The 20,934-nt window shown below is 27.8% G+C and overlaps 6 protein-coding genes across 6 annotated transcripts; 2 read left to right on the top strand and 4 right to left on the bottom strand.

The window, feature by feature from the left end:
* Window positions 1–174: 174 nt before the first annotated feature.
* Window positions 175–2,205, top strand: VNE69_05219 (minichromosome maintenance protein 5 (MCM5); the record flags this gene model as incomplete). The annotated part of the gene is made up of 1 exon (XM_065473703.1): window positions 175–2,205. One exon carries the CDS (start codon window positions 175–177, stop codon window positions 2,203–2,205), a length of 2,031 nt encoding a protein of 676 aa, XP_065329775.1.
* Window positions 2,206–2,442: 237 nt separating this feature from the next.
* Window positions 2,443–3,048, top strand: VNE69_05220 (transcription initiation factor IIE subunit beta (tfa2); the record flags this gene model as incomplete). The annotated part of the gene is made up of 1 exon (XM_065473704.1): window positions 2,443–3,048. The coding sequence occupies one exon, from the start codon at window positions 2,443–2,445 to the stop codon at window positions 3,046–3,048; it is 606 nt and encodes a 201-aa protein (XP_065329776.1).
* An 885-nt stretch (window positions 3,049–3,933) lies between these two features.
* Window positions 3,934–4,335, bottom strand: VNE69_05221 (putative SP-containing protein; the record flags this gene model as incomplete). Its single annotated transcript, XM_065473705.1, has 1 exon — window positions 3,934–4,335. One exon carries the CDS (start codon window positions 4,333–4,335, stop codon window positions 3,934–3,936), a length of 402 nt encoding a protein of 133 aa, XP_065329777.1.
* Window positions 4,336–8,334: 3,999 nt separating this feature from the next.
* VNE69_05222 (putative SP-containing membrane protein) lies at window positions 8,335–9,276 on the bottom strand (the record flags this gene model as incomplete). The annotated part of the gene is made up of 1 exon (XM_065473706.1): window positions 8,335–9,276. One exon carries the CDS (start codon window positions 9,274–9,276, stop codon window positions 8,335–8,337), a length of 942 nt encoding a protein of 313 aa, XP_065329778.1.
* Window positions 9,277–13,348: 4,072 nt separating this feature from the next.
* VNE69_05223 (putative SP-containing protein) lies at window positions 13,349–14,323 on the bottom strand (the record flags this gene model as incomplete). The annotated part of the gene is made up of 1 exon (XM_065473707.1): window positions 13,349–14,323. One exon carries the CDS (start codon window positions 14,321–14,323, stop codon window positions 13,349–13,351), a length of 975 nt encoding a protein of 324 aa, XP_065329779.1.
* A 4,779-nt stretch (window positions 14,324–19,102) lies between these two features.
* Window positions 19,103–20,020, bottom strand: VNE69_05224 (putative SP-containing membrane protein; the record flags this gene model as incomplete). The annotated part of the gene is made up of 1 exon (XM_065473708.1): window positions 19,103–20,020. The coding sequence occupies one exon, from the start codon at window positions 20,018–20,020 to the stop codon at window positions 19,103–19,105; it is 918 nt and encodes a 305-aa protein (XP_065329780.1).
* Between the last annotated feature and the right edge of the window lie 914 nt (window positions 20,021–20,934).

Raw genomic sequence — 20,934 nt, forward strand, 5'->3', positions numbered from 1 at the left:
ATTTAATCTTAAGTTTGATTAAAATAGTTAAGCTTGTTTAAATCTTAAATATCTCTTAAGTGTTTTCTTAAATCTTTGAGCTTAAATCTTAAGCTTGTTTAAATCTTAAGCTTAAATCACGCTCGACAATTTCAAAATATGTTTCAAAATATTTTTCATTTTTTTTTGGCCCTAATGACTTTTGATGAACAGAGAATTACAAGTGTAGATCTCATCACTAACTCTCTTCCTTTTAATAAATCCACTATCCAGTCAAGTTTCTTGGATTTTATCCAGAATTTTAGATCTGATCATAGGGAATATATTCATACCCTTACTAATAATATAAATCAACATATTTATGAACTAGTTATAAAACTAGAACACATAAATCAGTACTCTGATACTCTTTCAAAATTCATTACTACTAATCCTGAGAAATTTATAGAATATTCTGAAGAAATTATAATTAAAGAATATTTTTTAGACCCAGTAAAAAATTTTCAATTACATATTATTAGTAGTGAACAAATCCAGAATATTAGAAATATAAACGCGTCAAAAACACACAGAATTATAAGAATTAAAGGACTTGTAGTCTCAGCATCTTCTATAATTACAAAACCAAAAAAATTATATATTGTCTGTAGAAATTGTCTAAATGGCAAATTTGTAACAGAAATTATTCCTAGAACATGTGAATCTTCTTGTCCAATTGATCCTTACATTATTGTACCAGAAAAAAGTCAAGTACTGGATATTCAATATATAAAAATCCAAGAAGAATTTGAAGATATTCCTATGGGAGAAACACCACGACATTTTAGTCTTATAATGGAGAAAAATCTAGTAAATAAAATCATACCGGGATGTTTAGGAATATTTACAGGGATTTATGGGATAACAAATAAAGGAAATAATAACTACTGTTATATAAAAGTAATAGGCTTAGAAACAGTAAAAAATAAAATAAGTAGACGATTTAGTGACGAAGAAATTGAAGAATTTAAAAATATGGCAAAACAACAAATTTACAAGAAACTTACAAAAAGTATAGCGCCGAGTATATTTGGACATGAAGATATAAAAAAGGCACTAGCTTGTATGCTTTTTGGTGGTACAAGACGAGTAATGGAAGATAAAATTAATTTGAGAGGAGACATAAATGTTTTATTATTAGGCGACCCTGGGGTCGCAAAAAGTCAACTACTAAAATTTATGGAAAATGTCGCGCCGATAGGCGTGTACACCTCCGGAAAAGGAAGTTCGGCCGCCGGCCTGACGGCCAGCGTCATAAAAGACCACAATGGGGATTTCTATTTAGAAGGAGGCGCCTTGGTTTTGGGGGATAATGGAATTTGCTGTATTGACGAATTTGATAAAATGAATGAACAAGACAGAGTCGCAATACATGAAGCTATGGAACAACAGACTATAAGTATAGCGAAAGCGGGTATCACTACAATATTAAATACAAGAACTAGTATTCTAGCAGCTGCTAATCCTGTATTTGGTAGGTATGATGATTATAAAACACCTGATGAAAATGTGGAATTTGGTACTACAATTTTGAGTAGATTTGATTGCATTTTCATTTTAAAAGACAAACATGGGCCAAATGACCTTGCGATGGCCAAACATGTACTTGGAATTCATAAAAAAGATATTGAAGAAAAAGATGACGAAGATATTATTAATATTGACAAATTAAGAAGATATGCTCAATATGCCAAGTCTAAAGTATTCCCAGTCTTGTCTGAGTCAGCCGGGAAATTATTAATAAATTATTATGTCAATACAAGAAAAGAAGTCAAGGATCTAGAAAAAGACACTTTTAAAAAGAGTGCGATTCCTATAACAGTAAGACAATTAGAAGGAATTATAAGGATAAGTGAATCTTTGGCTAAAATGGAGTTACTTGATAAAGTATTAGAGAGACATGTAGAAGAAGCTATAAGGATTTTCAAAGTGTCGACAATGAACGCAGTGTCACAAGGGCACATGCTTGAAGGGATGGTCAGGTCTGATGTACTGGAGAAGATAGAAGGAATATGTGAGAAAATAAGGAATTTAGTGCCTTTGGGGGCGAGTGTAAAATATAGTGAATTGATTAGTAAAATAGGGAGACAAGATGAGAATTTGGGGAAGAAGGCTATTGACTACATGTGTAAACAAGGGAAATTGATTTACTATGAAAATGGGAAGTCTCTTGTGAGGCAGCCCTAAAATTAAAAATTTAATAGTTTATTAAATTTATACTATTTTATTTTTTACTACATTTTATTTTTTTCTATTAAAATTTAATTTTTTATACTATTTTATTTCTTATATTAAAACTATTTTATTTTATTATTACGACTTATTTTTTTTATAAATTTTTTTGCATTTGATTTTTTTTCGTTTTTTTGCTTTCTCCCATATATTACATCGTAATATATAATTCTTTTCTAAATTTGACCCCTAATGCAAGAGAATGACAGACATACTAATTCATATTTACATGACATCCTCACATTCTTAAAATCAACTTCTGGCTCAGTCACTTTCACTGACTTATACAATAAACTAAAAATCGACATACACAGCAATCTTCGTCTCTTAAATGCTCTCCAATCTAATGAGAAAATCCGGATACAAAACAATCTTATTGAATATTTGTACACTTACAATATTAAAAATAAAGAAGATTTAGTCGAAATATTCAAAAACAAGAAAGAAGGAATAGAACTAGTAAAACTAAAAGATAATCCTGTAGACATCAGTGGATTCTTAGAAGACTTCTTGATTCTTAAAGATAATGATGGAAGTGAAGTCGTGTTTTATAATGAACTACATATTGACAAACTGGACGAGGAATTAATAAACTTATGGAGAGCAGTAAAGATACCAGGATATCAAGATATGCTTAGTGAACTTAATTGTGCGGGATTGAAGAGCGACAAGAATGAAGTGGTAAAGAGGAAAATAATAAATAAAAAAGCGAAGAGTAAAAAATATAGAAGGAATATAAAGATAACTAATACACATGTAAAAGGATTAGATCTGAGTGGGATGGATGATCATCCATAAAATAAAAAAAAAATTTTAAGTGTAAAATATATTAAAAGACATGTATCTTATTCTAAAATAAAGCTTATTAAAAAATAGAGATCTTTTCGACGCTAGTTATATAAATATATAGGCCATATATAGAAATTAGATGTATAAAAAAATACTATTTTAAGTACAATACGATTAGATTGACATTTGGAACTACTTTACAATTGAAATTGACATATAAAAGAAGACATTGTAAAAAAATCTAAACGACTGCAATTTATAATATAAATAAAACACATGGAAACCACAGTAAAAAAAATATAACATCTTTTTAAAAATGAATTGGGCTTAACATATGAAAAAAAAAAGCACTGATTATATTGGTTAAAAAATTTTATTACTAGGTGAAAATATTTGTTCGAAATTTTTTTTAAAATAAGATTATCTGATAAAAAAATTCTAGTTCAGCTTTGCTAAATGACATAGTTTTAAAATCTTTTTGAATTGCACAAAAGCTTTGATTCGTTCTATTTTTTAGTGGGCTTGTTGCTGATTTCATCTTATCATAGAAGAAAATTTAAGTGTCTTGTACTTATTAATGACATATTAATAAATTGTATAGAAATACACAAACAAATTATATTTATGCCTTTTCAACTTAAACTACACTAAAATCCATATGACGTAATTTTTAAAACTTTACAATAAAAATTTGTTTTTTTTTATACAGTTAGTTATAGACACAATCTACCACGAGTCTCTGTCATATATTCATCTTTTTAATTTAATAAAGTATTTCAGTAACATATAAATTCAAGTATGTTTATATTGTGTCTACATGTTAATTATTTTGTAGATACTAAATAAGAATAATGTATTACAAATAATAAAAAAATGATGTGTAATTTTTTTTTATTATTTTCTTATCGTATTCTGTAGAATCTCGCCCAATGATATGTCATTAATCTTATTTTTCAAATCATCGTCTTCTTTATTATCAATACCATCATAAAAAAGACAATCATTTTCTGATAAAAAAATAACTTTTTGAAATTTTTTCATTTTTAATTCATTTATAATATTAGTGAGATCTTCTATAAATTTTATTCTGTATTTATTAAAATATGTTAAACTATTCAAAGAAAATCCCAATGCACAGTTTACATTCTCAATTTCTCTAGTTATTGGAACAGTTTTATAAAAAACTTCTTCGCTATTTTTTATTTTATAAGTTATGTCGTCTACTACTTGTTCAATATCTTTTATATTATAAGAAGCAGTGTAGATGCAAAATATATAAAAGAAATAACAAATCATGATATGGGGTTAAAAAAAATTTATTTATATTGAACAACTCGTTATGGGTGTAAACAAAAGCAAAATTATTATATTATTTTTGAATATGAATCATAAGAAAGAAACATTAAAATTGTGCTGTGTCATAATATTGTAGACTAATTATTTGATAAATGTCAAACATGTCAAGTATTTAAATTACTAACGAAAAAATATTTGCTGAAAAATATAGAAAAAAGTTGAATATATGAAAAATACAGCAGCTCCGTATGAGCACCAGTGGACATATTATTACACATGTAAGGACTAGATTTTGAGGTACACATATATAAAACTAAGCTAACTCAAAAATCATTATTTCTTTTTCTTTAAGTTATAACAAATACATTAAGATAAAAATTTTGGTTTTGGATATAATATTATTTTTTTAGTCAAAATAAGAGATTTTTTTTTATTGGTGTTTTATAATCTTATTTTGGTGCGAGACATAATGAAATTATTGTCATGTGTATTGATGTAAACAAACTTATTTTTGAAGCTAGAAGACTATAATAGTGAATAGTACAAATAAGAAAATACTTACCAATATATTTAAATATCAATAAAAAATGAATAATTTAAAGTTATGTATTAAAGATGGGTTTGAAAATTACATCAACAATGCAATGATTAAACAAAGTTTATATTTAAGACATCGTAAAAATTTGTGCAAGATTATAAAAATATAAAGTAACTTTTACTGTAAAAATTGTATTAACCTAAAAAACTTGATTTTATCGACAAGTATACTAAATATTTACATATCAAAGTAAATAAAAAATATAATTTTTTTGATAATAAAAGTATCTAGTGGGTTGAAAAATCTAAATATTAAAGATAACAGCGTTTTATATTACAACTACCATTAAATCGCACATTTCTGATAAATAAACGTTATCAAACTGTAGTTATCGTTTTTAATCATCTTCCAGGGTCTTCAATAATTTAAAACAAAAAGAATTTCGTGTCTTAAAGAGATTAATGAATGGATCTTATTTTTATTTATAGATACATTAGAACTTTTACTATGTTTATCGAAAATATGATTCAACACAGACTATAAACCATAGTAATTGAAATTTTCATATGAAGATAGATGATTTGGAAAAAAATTTAGACATGCAGCTTTTTCGTCCCAGACCATCTATTATTAAAAATTTTGTATGTTTAAAAATTCAGTAGTATATAAAATCGATTTAGTGGAGAGTGTGTTTCAAATAAAATACTTAAATTAATACTCGAGATACGTATTATTGATGTACATTTTCTAAAACTTTAATCAACATTGAAATAATAACTATTTAAGATTATGTATAGTACCGAAACATTGTAAAGATCCATCAAAAAGAAGAAAATGAAGATTTAGTATTAGTGGTAAAAATCGTGATATTTACGACTTAAATAACAAAAAAAACCATAAAATTATTTATTTTCTATGTTGACGAAAAATATGATAGATTTATACTGTATATAAATAGCAATGACGCTAAAACATATGTCTTTCATAGGCCGGATATATATATTTTAGAATTTTGACCTTAATAAATGCTAATGAAAATGAAAGTATCAATTATTTGACGACATAAACTAAAATATCCGACATTTCGACAAATAATTTTTACCACATATCGATTTTCAAAAAATTAATTTTAAAAAAAATCTTTTTTAATTAAGTTGCTTCTTTTTTTGTAGTTCAAACTGATCATATTTTTATTATCATTTAATTTCTGGTTTTTTGTATTAAGTTTTTTGTCTTTATAGTAGAGACCTGTTGAATAATCTTTTACATGTTTTAATATAAGGTATAACAGAAACAAAAAAACAATTAATAAAACTACATTGACCCCTAATATTATATAAATATTATCACTTAAGAAAGTAAATATACTTCCAGACATCCTGAACTCTTTCTTGGAATCTATATTAGTTTCAGCCGTTGTAGCATTTAATACTGAAGTTGATTCAATTGTTATTAGATTGTTAAAAAACGTTGTTTTTTTTAACGTAGCATCATTGATAGTAGTTGATTTGATTGTAAAGTTGATAGTACTAAAGGTTTTGGGTGTTTATTCGGTTATAATATAATCTGTTGATCCTATGTTTGTAATTATTAGCGGTTAAGAGCCATGAATTCCCCGCAGTTTCCACGTTTTGTCGATGTTTCATGCTCTTGTTGAATTTTTTTTAGTTCTATATGTTACATTTCGACCAAATATGCAAAATTTAAATATTTGTATCAAAGCATTATAAAAAAAACTTTTCATTTTCATATTTTTGGCTTTATTTATAGAGGATAAATGTCATTAAAAGAAGATTTTAAGTAACTATGTTTTCCATACGATTCAAGACTAATTTTTTTCAGAAAAGATAGATATTACGAAAAGAGAAAATTTAACTGTGTCTTTTATTAATGCTACGTTGTTGTATTTTTACTGCTCACTGATTGATTGTAGTAATTAGCAATTAAAAAGCCATTACAAATTTATTTTTTTGTTTACAACTCTTAAATCATTGGCAGTTTTGTTACGCCATTCTACTCCTGTTAAGCCAAATACTAATTTACATCGTCCTTATTTTTTTTTTTGGAAAGAATGCTCTTTTATACAAGTCTTTTTGGAGGTGTGGTTTAGCACTTACGTGCATTACTTATTCTTTATTAATTTTTTCGGGGGGGGGGGTTTGTATGAATATTAAGTGTAGAATATGCCATTGGTTAAATACTCATTTAAATTACTGTACCCTTGACGTATTATATGTGACCAAGTCATGATATATGTATACATATTTGCGGAAATTAGCAGATTTGTTGTCTTAATGCATTTCATAGCATAAAAATATTTGAGCAAATCTCAAAGCATCATGAAATTTTATTTGCAGGTGTAAAATAATGCAATTTATTATTTAAAACGAAACCAAGTAATTAAGATATTTATGTGATATCGGCATAAAAATTCTATCTTAGAAAAAAATTTAAAACATTATAAAATGTTTAATAGCATAAATGAGGGGTTTATAGTAATATATCTTCGATTGCTAAAACAAACACAATTATCTTTAGATCTTTAAATTTGTCGTGATGATGGCAATATTTTCTCCGACTTACAGCTTTAAAATTTTCTAAGCTAATTACATTGTAAAATGACTAAAAAATGAATTTAATAGCTACAATTGAATAATTTTTTATTACATCTTAGTTCGTGTTTATAATCAACTTTGTATCATTAAACCCATTGCTTAATGCTCAATTTACCAAAAATATATTATATTTACTAATTGCCTTTTTAAATGATTATAGATTTGTTATTGATTTCAAAACGGTGTATAACTTCAATACAACTGAATTTGTACTTCGATTAATAAAGTTTTTTATACAAACAATCGTCTTAAAATCTGGGCATATACATAGTAATTAACTTAAATACAACTATAGAATTTCATAAAATTTTTTAAACGCATTTATTTGATCATCATTTTTATGGTAACAATTAATAATACAACCATTTTATTCGTTTTAATCTTTCAGAATAAATCAAAACTATTAAATTGTTTCTTTAAAATCATATTTTTTGGTTAAAATGTAAATTTTTACTTCTTAGACAAGAAGATTGCTCAGACATATTTACTTGCTAATAATATAAAAATAAATTCTTTTAATACTTTGTATAAGGTGTGAATCATCTGTGATATTTCTATTACTATGTTCAATTTGAATTGCCATTTTATATCGTACTTTGCAATATGTATTATACTTGATAAATTGGGTTTGTATTTATATATTTTATAAAAAACGTTCTAGACAATATTTTATGAGTCTAAGAACAAATGTATATGTCATTGAACTTTCAATGTTCTGCAAATTAATACTGCACATGCAAAAGGAAATACTACGTGTTTTACCTAATAACCAAAATAATTGATAAATAAATGTAATAATTTACTTAATATAAAAATTTATCTTAAGTATTGTTTACAAAGGTTCGTTTATACTCGGATTTCATTTAATTCAATTTCCTCGTGAACTTTTTTAGGCTTGTTTTTTGAAACCCTTTTACAATACTTATCGACTCTTAAGTGTCTTCCTCTTAATGATCCGCATGCACTATTTATCTTCCAGTAAGCTATAGAAACTACAACAATAATTAAAAACGCATTAATTCCCATTAAAATATAAAAATTGTCATGGATAAATGTACTTAAAGCTTCGCCAATTTCGTAGGTGCTTTCATGATTTATCACAGTATTATTGTCTTCAATTGGCATATCTTCATAACATACTGCCTTTGATATTTGTCTTCTGTTTTCCTTTAAAACGTTAACAATATTTTCTTTCCCTTCTAATCCATAACAATTCTTGTTATGAGATATGAGTGTATTGCACATTCTATAGAGGATTCCAGGAATTTCTCCTATTCCCTTGAATACATAACATGTGTTTTTATATATAATGTCTTTAATCGCATTTTCCACCGACGAAGAAGCCTCTAGTACATCTTTAAAACATATTCCCAACGTATTATAAAATCTTATTGTAATATCTACGATTTCATTAATAAAAATTTGCACAGAAAAATCAAATTTATCTAAAATAAAAGGGTCCCAAGCCTCAATTTTAAATTTTTGCTTAATTACAATCTCAAATACATTCTTCAATTCGTTTTTTACCTCAACAAAACTATTATCTGTATCATTGCTTTGAGCCATTCGTTTAAATATAATATGTTCCGTTATACTTTTCCACACTATTTCAGCAAAATCCTGGATAGTCATCGGAGGTTGGCCTGTTATATTCGCAATTCCGTCATATGTACTGCATAATTTATAATGATTGATATCATAAGAATCAATACTCATATTATTTTCAGTTGTTCTTATTATTGATATTAGTATTAAGATCAGATTAAAAGAATAAAATAATAAACTCATTAAAGGGTATAATATATTTTACTTAAAAAAGAATAGGATCATTCTATTTTTTTATATATTAAAAAAACTACTTTAAATTATATTAAAAAGTTATAAACTAGCTATTCCAATCTAACCATTTGTTTTCCATTTTTTTAAAACCCGGTCTAAAAATTTTGACTGAATTATATAAATCTTTAGAAAACCTTTAATTAATCAGCTAAATACTAAATAAGTATGTTGGATAATTATACGAGTTTTCGGTTTGTTTTTATATTTATATCAAATTTTGTGATTTTTACATCTATACATAATTATTTTCTCGGAATAAAATTATATGTATAGTTTATTGTTTTTTACTATAAATTAATAAAAATATAGTAGTATTTCAAATTTATAATGAAACATAAATTGTAGGAATATTATAAAAACATGCCGTTTAGGATATTGGTTTTAAAGTAATTATTAAAAAAAAATAAGTTTGGTCTTGCTTGGTCATTTTATTTTAAATAATTCTTGGAGCAAATTATAACAACTTTGATTTATATTATTAATAAAAATATAATAACAAGTATCATTTTCAAAATAATGTGATAATGATATAAATTTGAACATAGCGGTTTTCTATAGTCATTTGAGATGTAATAAATTTTTAATGAGACGTGGATTTTTTGCAGTGGATGACCGTTGGGAACCCGCAATGAAAATTTAAAATGACCATACACGATGTAAAAAAATAGCAAGATCTGTGAAAACAAAATTTATTGTAACATATGAATTTTATGGTGATAAATAGTTTTGAATATTTAAAATAGATGAAAACTTAATTGAAAAATGTAATAAAACAAAATCTGAGTGTGGCTACTCGTTCCTGTAGCTAAATAAAAACAGCTATTCTCTCGAGATAATACAAGATGAGGGATTCCCGGTTCTATTGTAATCCTGATCAATGGAAAGAATACGATGCAGCATTTATACAAATTACAGTATAGAGCAATCTAACCGCGAAACCTCTATAAACATTGTGCCTATAAGCAATCCTGAGATACATACCAACAAAATGAGAAATTTAAGTCTCTTTCCAGATATATCTTCTGTCTGTACATAAAATAAAAATGACGAACACTATGAGTATTTTTTACAATTTATCTAGGCCTATAAATATCGAAAAATTGGCGTGTAAATCACCATATTTTATTTTTTAAGGTAAAATTTTAAGGTTCTTTTTTATTTTTCAACTGCTTTTCAATTTTCATTGCGAGTATATATTCTAATGGGGTTTTAAACGGGCAGGCACCTAATTATTATATGATCATGTCTATTAATTTATATGAACTTACTGCACGTTAAAGTCTACAATGCTTCTTTTTATGTTTACTTCTGGTCTTATTAAAGTATAACGCATTAATAGAAAATTACGGAAGTACTAAACAAAATAAGCCTAATAATCATTTTCCGCTTTTGATAGCATTTAGAGTTTAGATATTGAACAATAAAATGAAGTACTAAACGCAGAAAAAAAGCGCCTTAAGCACACGGTGTAATAACAAGCATAAAAGTTAAGTTTGGGTTGTCAAGTGTGCATACAAGACAAAAAATAACCGTTTTACCCCCAATCAGAATTTTTTTTCTACTTATATAAAGTAAAAAATTAATGTCAAGCTTTTTTATACTTCAATATATCTAGACCTTATTTGGGCAGGGATCTTGTAATTTTTTCAAAGTTTGTGTGTTTTATTGCTTTGTCTTATTCCGTTTGACCTATAAACCAAAATATCTGTGACCGATTATACACACAGATTGTATTTTTTACCTATGCACATACATGCAACAAGATAAATTTTCGCTGTAACTTCTGTGACTTTACAGTTAAGATCCCTTTGTATCATTAAAAAAGATATAATATATCACGCTCTTGTCGAGGTTGACTACTATGCGTGAGAAATATGTAAATTAAAAATCACCGTGATTTAATCGAAGAAAACATGAACCTTTTGCAAACGGACTGAGTCTAATACAAAAATCGGACAATAATAGTTCTTTATGGGATGAAGCGGAGATAAATTTAATGGAAAGTACATCATAGAGCAAACCCCCTATTATACGGCGTATAGATCCAGCTTACTGTGCCAAAAAGACTTTAGAATATATCCATGTTACTAAAATACAAGGAAAGGAAAAATAATAAGAAGTATTGGTAGATCTGTAAGCGCACTATCTAAAAGAAAAGTTGATTTAGTAGGGTGGGGGAAATAGAACTAGACTTATACTAACATGCGTCAAAAGTATGCACATTATCATTGTATCTAAAATCTGCTGAAAGCACATTATCGTGCGGACACAGAAATATAGGTGTCATAGTTGATTGTAATATAGAAAAACGAGAAAATATAAATCAAGAAAGTTATTTTATTTATAAAATATATTAAAATGTTTACAAAAATATCTTGTTTTATATAGATACTAGTTTAGCTTTGATGTTGATATAGCGAGATTTGCGTAAATGTTATAGCATTTTTATTTTGATTTACCAATATAGTTAGAAAATATAAGGAGAGGTATATTTTGGAAACAACAAAAAAATCATTAAATTTAACTTAAATAGAAAATTGAATTATAACTTATCTATAAAATTCGGGGAATAACTTCATATGTTTTAAATTCAATTTCAAAAAATTCTTCTAACAAAATCTTGATGTTAATACTTTTTTCATTTTTGGCGAAATAGTTAAAAAAATCTTAAAGTCGATATTTTAAAACTGGTTTTTAGACAGATAATAATCAATAAAATGTATTAATATTTAATATACTCACTTATTAATATTAAATTATTGCAAATAATTCATATTTAATTCTTCATTGAATAGATAAGTGCAAAAAATGATTTTTAAATTCAAAAGAACGGAAAAAGTGGTGATAGAAAATTAAATTTTTTTTTGTAATATAGTAGAACTATATAGATATTACAGCAAAATTTAGACATTTTGCTTATAGGAACTATTTGTATTGTACAAATTTTTTTAATATTTTTTTAATTTATTAGATATATGAGTTGCATTTATTCCAAAAAATCTAAAAATGTAACTAAACTAAAAGTCTGATTATACTTAGTCACATTTTAGCAACCCACACTAATTAGATGCCGACTAAGCAACAAAATTATAAAAAATTATTTATTGAAAAGAGGGCCGTGTACCACACGCGTTTGTAAAGATTTTTGACAATAATCAATGTCTTAATTAAATTTAAACAAGGTTTTTTGGCACATATCTTTCTGAGATACAACTTTATTAAAGATAAATTTTAGTTAAGGTTTATATTTTTATCATCCATGTCCATAAATATGGATTTCTTTTAAAAAATTTTATTATTGTTTATGAAGTAAAAAAATCAAGATATGACAATATAATATGCTTATGTGGGATACCACAATTTTATATTATGATACAATGTCCATTATTAACATAGATGGAAGCTGTGTATACCTGTTTGAATATCGAATTATATTTAATCATTTGTTCTTCAAAGTACTTCAAAAGCATTTTTAAGAAGTAATCAAAGGCAGAGATAGTAACTTAATAACTATAAAAAATTTAAAAACGTAAATTATTAAGCACGGGATATAATATAAGATAAAAACTTTGCGAGTCAGGCTTCTGCCTAGCTGCTATAATGCTTTTTATTGAAAATGCTTTTATATTATAAACTTTCTCTGAGTGTTTCATTTCCTTTTCTCTTCTTACTTTCATGCCCCAGGTGTGTTTTTGCTTAAATAGTATAGAATGACCGTTTTGACATGTTTGGCTTCAAAAGTACAGTTGTAAAACATGGTAGTTAGGCCTTCACAAATTCTCCTGTCATATCTCGACAATATTGTTGTCTCTCCAGAGACCTGTCAAAACACATGTCATTCCTTGGACAGGGCAAATCTCAGTATGCACCTAGGCTTGTACTCTGCAAAACTTTTTTTACAATATTCTCTAAGAAAATCATACATACTTTTCTATATTTATACAAAAATTAGCTTACGAATTTGTTTAAATAAAAAAATAAGTTAAAATTACATTTAATTTTTAATTGAAAAAAATTAGAATTAATATTTAATCGAATTTTCTTTTGATCCTTCAAACCAATTAATAAAATTATCAGCAGCTTTTTTTGCAGCCTTCAGTATCTTTGGAAGAATATTATAAGCGTGGATTAACAGAAATGGCGTAACAACCCAGGAAGCCAATGTTTGATATAGATTCAATAACATAAAAATTAACGCGATGGTATTATTGTAGAGGCCCTGTGAAAGATCAAATTCTCTATATGTAAAAAAACCATTAACCCCGAAATTTATAACCGTTTCAATTGGGCCGAGTTTAAGCATTTGTCCCACAGCGCCCATACCAAAATCTATAATTTTTTTCCAAAGAGGTTTTTTAGGAGATTCTTTTATAACATTAGATTTATAAAAAACACATTTTTCTGCATTCTCCGCAAGCTCTTTGCTAAAATCTGCATTTTTATAGCTAGATAAATCATATTCCAGAGACACCAATTCTTCTTTATCGTTCAACTTCAATTTAATCTCATTTAAAATAAAATTTCTGATTTTCAGTTCTTTTGGAATTGAATCACTACCGGGGTTATCAAAAATATATAAAGAAATTTCATATGATTCAATTGTGAAATCTGCCATTTTTTCAACAAAAGATTTTTCAGATTCAGTAAGATAATCGAATTTTACAGAATCTGGATCGATCAGATTTTTTTTTAGCAAAATGTAATCGTTAAAGGCGCGCTTCATTTTTTGTTGTTTTTCTTCGAAAGTACTTTCAGAGGTATTTTTTGCTAATAATTCTATTGTTTTATCATTTTCTACTATAGCTTCCCATACGACTTTTATGAATTCTTGCAAATCAGACATTTTTATAAAATTAAGTTTTCCGTTTTCAATTAATTCGTCGAATCGCCCGTTAATATTAAAATTGGATTTTAATATATCTACTTTGCTGCTGCTTGTTCTAACTAAATGTAGCATTAGATGCAACAATTGAAATAAACGGAGTGAGGATCTCATTAAGGGGAAGAAAGAAAAAATTATCTAAATAAAAATTAATAAATTTTGAAGTAGGAATTTAATATTTTTATAATGTTTATTAAAACTTCCAGAATCATATGATATTTGTTATTATTTGATTTTTTACTAATTCTTGTGCGTTTTATATTGAAGCCGCTAGGAATCAATTAAAATTACATCTTGTCGAATCTTTATATAACAATTAGAATTTATTAACTTGATTTAGAAATAATCAATTGTATACTTGGCTAATATTAGTAAACACTACTATAAACAAGTAAAATAATTATTGATGATCTATCAACATAAATAAAATGTTCAAATTTATGACATAAGGAAGTCAATTTTAGTGATAAATTGATTTGTTTTTAACCCATAAAAAAGAACATGTTTAAATTGAACAAAATTTTATTTTTTTTATATATTGTTAACCATTTATTTATTAAGGGTTCTAAACCCTACATCCCCCCTCCAGACGGGTAGTCTCTCCATCTTCTAAACAACTCTTCCTTATCTCTTTCAAATCATAATGCCTCTTTTTAACAATTTTACCATCCAGTAGTCTCACAATATATGAATCATTTTCACTTATAGCTACGATCCTTCCGCGACCCGTGAATCTTCCCTTGTCTGTTTTCGCACGTGTACCTAAATTTTCTCTCCTAGCGATTCTTACCTCTTGGCCTACTGTAAATGTCTCTCTGTGTCTTCTCTTGAACCGACCAGCATATTTTCCATTTTCATCATTTTCAATTATAACTTCAGCAGTTTGATCTCTCCACGCTTCCATCGGCGTACATTTTATTGCTGTATGTAGTGTATTATTATATCCTTTGATTGCTCTTTCTATCTTTCCAGAAATATTCCCATCATTTTGCTTTATCAATGTCTCTCTTATAGTTCTGATGCATCTCTCGATTCTACCATTACTCCTATGAGCTTCTAAGCCCACTTTCCTATGTTTAATATCATTAATACTACACCATTCTTTAAATCTATTACTTACAAACTCTTTTCCGTTGTCTGTCACATATTCCTCTGGAAATCCATCTTCCCTTATCCACTTTTGTAATACCTCTATAACTTCACTACTCTCTTTACATCTCAAATTCGAACCCCACAACCTTCTAGTAAAGTAATCAATACCCAGTAACACATACCTATTCTCTCCACCTATGTCCATTAAATCCAACGCCACTTTCTCCAATTTCTTTCTAGTTACTACGAAATCACATCCTCCTGTGTTTTTCCTATTGTTAATCCCACATATTTCACAATTCTTAATTACCTTATTAATATGATCTTTCATACCAGGCCAATACCATCTTTGTTTAATGTTATAATAAGTGCCTTTGACACCTCTATGGTTTAACTCCTCATGTACTCTTGTTATTTCATGTTCTCTACTATCTAGGCTCAATATCTCTTTCACCTCACCTGTGGAAAATTCCCAATACTGTTTACCGTCCTTTTCTTTAATATGTTTCTGCTTTTTTCCCAATATTTGTTTTTCGATCACTTCTTTTCTCTTGTTGTCCTTTTCTTTTTGTTCATCCGAAACTTCTACCTGATCATACTGCCTACTTAACGCATCTGCATCTGTCATCAACTCCCCTTTCACATACTCTATTGTAAAGTCAAACTCTTGTATCTGTTCTACCCATCTGTTTATTCTGTTATTATTGAAGTATGGCTTATTTCTGATCTCTGCTAATGCTTTATGATCCGTCATCAAATGAAATTTCCTTCCTCTCAAATCACTTTCAAACTTCTTTATTCCAAAAAACACCGCCAACATCTCCTTCTCACTTATCGTATATCTTCGCTCGGTAGGAGTCAACATTTTCGATGCCCATTGTATCGGAATCCACTCACCCTCTTTATTTTCTTGTAATAGAATTGCTCCGATCCCCGTATCACACGCATCAGTTCTTACTCTAAATAGCTTTTTTCCGTCCGGAATCTTCAACTTTTTCATATCTCTCAAGCCTTGCTTCATATCCTCAAAAGCTCTTTCCATATCCTCCGTCCAATTCCACTTAACATCTTTCTTTAAAGCCTCAGTAAGCCTTACTGTTCTATACGCATAGTTGGGAATAAAGTCTCTAAACCAACCAGTTAGTTCTAAAAATCTTCTTAACTCTCTAACATTCTCAGGTTTTCCATATTCCAATGTCTCCTGCTTTTTAATCTCATTCGGTCCCATGACCTCCCCATTAATTGTTACTCCCAGCAACATCACCTCATCTTTTTTGTATTGTATCTTTGTTTGGTTTATTCTCAACCCACACTCTTTAAACTTTTTAATTACCCTCTCTAGTAACTCGTCATGCACTCTTACGTCTTTACCATGAATAACTATATCATCCATATATACTTCCCCGCCTTTACCTCTGAATTCATCTAAAACTCTGTTCATTACTCTCTGCATTATATGAGGCGAATTCTTAAACCCCATAACCATACTATTCCATTCGTATACTCGACCATTCACTTCAAATGCTGTTTTGTGCTTATGGTGCTCCTCAATCTCAATATGATAAAACCCTTCTTTTAAGTCGATAACCGTAAATACTTTTGACCCCTGTGTGGCTCTCATAATATCCTTAATTAACGGTAGTGAGTACGGGTCCTTGTCAACCAAATCGTTTAACGCCATCAAATTGCTTACCAATCTTACGTCCCCATTTGGGTTTTCAAGTGCTCTTATTGGACTCCTCCACTCACTTTTGGAACGTCTTATAACCCCTCTATTTTCCAACTTATTCAAGTACTCCTCAAATTTCACCCTAAGGTAGTATGGCACATTCTGCCCTCTTTTCACAACCTTTTCACCTTGCTTAGTATTTATTGGACACTTCTCTCCTGTGAGATATTTTATCTTTTCTTCTGATTCTTTAAAAACTTCCGGATACTTTTCAATTAAATTTTCTAACTTATTTACTGTTTTACATCTTTTCCCTTCATTGTTGATAATTGGTTCTTTCTGTAAAACTTGTTCCTTTTTAATTTTATATTTTTCCCTACCAGCTACACTTTCATGACATTCTCTAGCGTAATGCCCTTCTTTCTTACATATAAAACATTTTGTAGTTTCTCTGATTTTTCTTCTTTTCCTATACATCCTAAGATTTTCTTTTCTTTCTTCCCTAAACTCTTTCAACACTTTATCCATAATCTCTTTAATCATTTCTTGTCTTTCTTCTGACTCTCTCTCAAATTCTGCTCCTTTTTGTAAGCCTTTATAAATTTCCTCCCAACTGCTCCTTCCGTCACAAAAATTTTCAAAAATATAATCCTGCAAGTTCGCAGATGCCAAATCCATAACATCTTTCCACTCAACTTTCTCAACTTTCAATATTAACTTTAGTCTCTTATCTATCCTAATTGACTCTTTCTCTAATGTTCTAGCCTCTTGACTACGGGACTCTCTTGTTTCCCTGTTCATCCTTGTGTTCGCCATGTTAACCATTTATTTATTAAGGGTTCTAAACCCTACATATATTAATAATTTTGTCCTACATGTTAGTCTAAAAAATTTTTAATTGTTTGCTTTTTTCCTAACTTATGTAGAATTCAAGGTGAACTATATTAATATTTTATTCATTTGTATGAATTAAATTGAATATTTTACCACGTTCAAGAAAAAAACAAAATAAAGAATTAATAAAAACAATATTCTTAACAGATAAAAAAATATCTTCAAAGGTTAAGTAAGTTTCCCGTTTCTGTAAGATTTTTATAACGGCAAATTACTTTTCTAGATATCGTCTACCATTAGCACTGTCATTTGAAAGTGAGCTTATCCTTTTTAAGCATTCAAGATAAAAAAAAAATTTTCATCAAAAATTGATAAATAATCTATAACTTATATGATCAAATACAAAGATCTTTGTATTTTTTTCTAAGGTAATTTGTATCTATACAGTTTCAGGCCAAAATTTATGGTGATATTTTTTCTTTGAGCAAATTTCATAACTATACATCAAAACTTCATATATTTAAAAACAAAGATAGTCATGGTAAGACAACACGTTACAAGTTTTATTCTTTAGTTGCTCTACAAAAAGAAGGGTTTCGTTAAAAAAATAGTGCATGCTTCAAAAACCTACAGAACAGTCAGTTTAAATATTGTTATTAGTTGTTTATAAATTTTTTTTTTTGCACTTTCGTATTTTCATCACATTAAAAAAATTTAGTTTGGCCGTTTGAGAATAATCTATTAATGATGGATTTGACATGTCGATGAAATACTTAATATTATAAGCAAGACAATAGTGATTTAATGTCTATTAGAATCTTAGAACATTGGTGCAAGACTAAAACGTCCTCGATGAGGTTGTTTTGTTTCTGTAAAATTTCCTCACATGTTTTTTAAACAATCATCAAGCCCATATTAATTTAACCAATAAACTTGACAAACAAACTAGTTTTAAAAATACATTTCAAATTATGTAAAAAAAGATTACAAAGTCCGGAGTGAGCTATAAAAGCGAAGCACGAAAAATTAAAATGACTAAGTAAAAATATAACTAATTATAGTCGTTCATTGCGAAAAATTTTACAGTTGTGTGGCAGAGAAAAATCTATAAATTACTAATTTAAATGCAATCATTATTTCTGTATCGGCATATTTTTGATTTTTTTACTTAATATAATTAGTGTAAAAATTTTATAATTCTAAAGATTTTGAATTTAAAAAGCCAAAATAGACCCAAAATATTCTAATTTATGAAAGAAAAACGTATACTTATATATTATTAGAAGTAATAATCTTTATTATTCTTCTTTATATAATATCTTTTTCTTTTTTGTTACATTAAAAAGGTTACTACTTTTTTCACATAAGTAAAGAAACCCCTTTGCTATTAGTGCTACTATTAGAATATAGAAAGTAAAAACATTAAAATATTTATAAGACGACCAAATTCCACCAAAAAAATTTTCATATGTGCTATTATTAGGATCGTACTCTCTATAACTAGAAAACATACCAAAAAAGAAGCTAAACAGAAAGGCCCCAAATCTATAACTATACAGCTTGTTGAGTATACTTTTATTACAAGATTGCAATTTTGAAATGGTTGTTTTTGACTTGTTTTTTATTTCAGTTATCTCTGCAATCCTTTCAAGATCTTCTTTTTTATATGCTGGAATTATAAACCTCAAGCCAATAAGTGCTCCGTTTACGTCTTTTAGTAAGCTAATGTTATTAAAAATGCACTTTTTTATTTCTCTTCTTTTTTCTTCTGAATTGGTTGTTTCATTTGGCCATTTATAATGAAACATATTATATGCATTTACTGTAAACCTTGACAAATCATCAACGATTGTTATGTCGGGCTCTGGTAGTCTTTGGAATAACTTAGAGTTATTATCAGACATGTTTAACTTCAGCATAACTAATTCACTGTGCGCGATGTGTAACATCTTCAGTCTCACCTCTAAGCTGTTTTTAGACTTACTCTTTTCTAATGCCTCTTTAAAACCATCACTTCCTGCCATATTTCCATATACAGTTTCAATGAAATCTTTAAGATCCTTCAACTGAGGGAATTTTTTTTCTAAATTGTCCTTCAATCTAACACATTTTTTCTTATAAGAACATGATTCTACTTCATCTGTTCTTATGTTGCTTCCTAAAACTAATCGCATCATACAAAGCACCAGTGGAAAAAAATTAAGCGACAATTTCATTGGGGTAGAAAAAAAAATTATTTAGATAAAAATGAAATAAATCATAGGTAGATAATTTATATAAATAATGTTTTTTAAAAAACTTTAAAATCATAGATAATTTGTAATTATTGGCTTTTGTTTTTTTCTGATACATTAAAATTTTATCTATAATAGACAAATAAAATACAATTAGTTAAAAGATACCGTTGTCGTGTTAGTCTCGAGACAATAATTAGTGGGCTTGTGAGAAGAAGGTGAATTATTAGTTAATCGTTTATTACTCATCGTACCCTTGTTCGGGCATTTTCTTAAATACTTTTACTTAAAGTTTCCCTCCGAAATGTAGCATTTTGGGCGGGAAATAAAGACAGGATAAAAGTTGTAGAAATATGTGTAGTACACATATTTGAGACATAATGGTGAGTTACCAAAAATGTCAAAAATCTCATTTGTTCCAAATAAATACAGAATTAATTATGACTAGGAATTCTGATGGTCGGCGTAGGTTTACCGCATGACAGAAACATTGTTTTATATCATAAAAGTAAGACAACTGATATTGTTTTAATACTATAATTCATGATATGGATAAAATATCAAAAACATAGAAAAAAATATTATTTAATGACTTCAACTACAAACAAAGTACTACAATAAGCATTTTCGATGGATTAATTTGAAGATCTAGTTAACTTTACCATCGTATAAATTGTTAAAATGTTAATTCGCTGTAGTGCAATATATAGTTTGAAAACAAATCAATTAACTAATACTAATTTAATAGAATATAATTAGAGTATGCTTATTGTAGTTTATACTTCTAGTTAAACAAGGATAGGTTTCGCGTTAGCGTCTCCTGCTTGTAGGTAGCTTCCGGCTCCATAGTTCTTTCCACATCGGCTTCGTCTCCCCTCCTTCGGTAGTCCAGAGAA

This window comes from Vairimorpha necatrix, chromosome 5 (assembly GCF_036630325.1).
Source record: "Vairimorpha necatrix chromosome 5, complete sequence".
Classification (NCBI taxonomy): domain Eukaryota; kingdom Fungi; phylum Microsporidia; family Nosematidae; genus Vairimorpha; species Vairimorpha necatrix.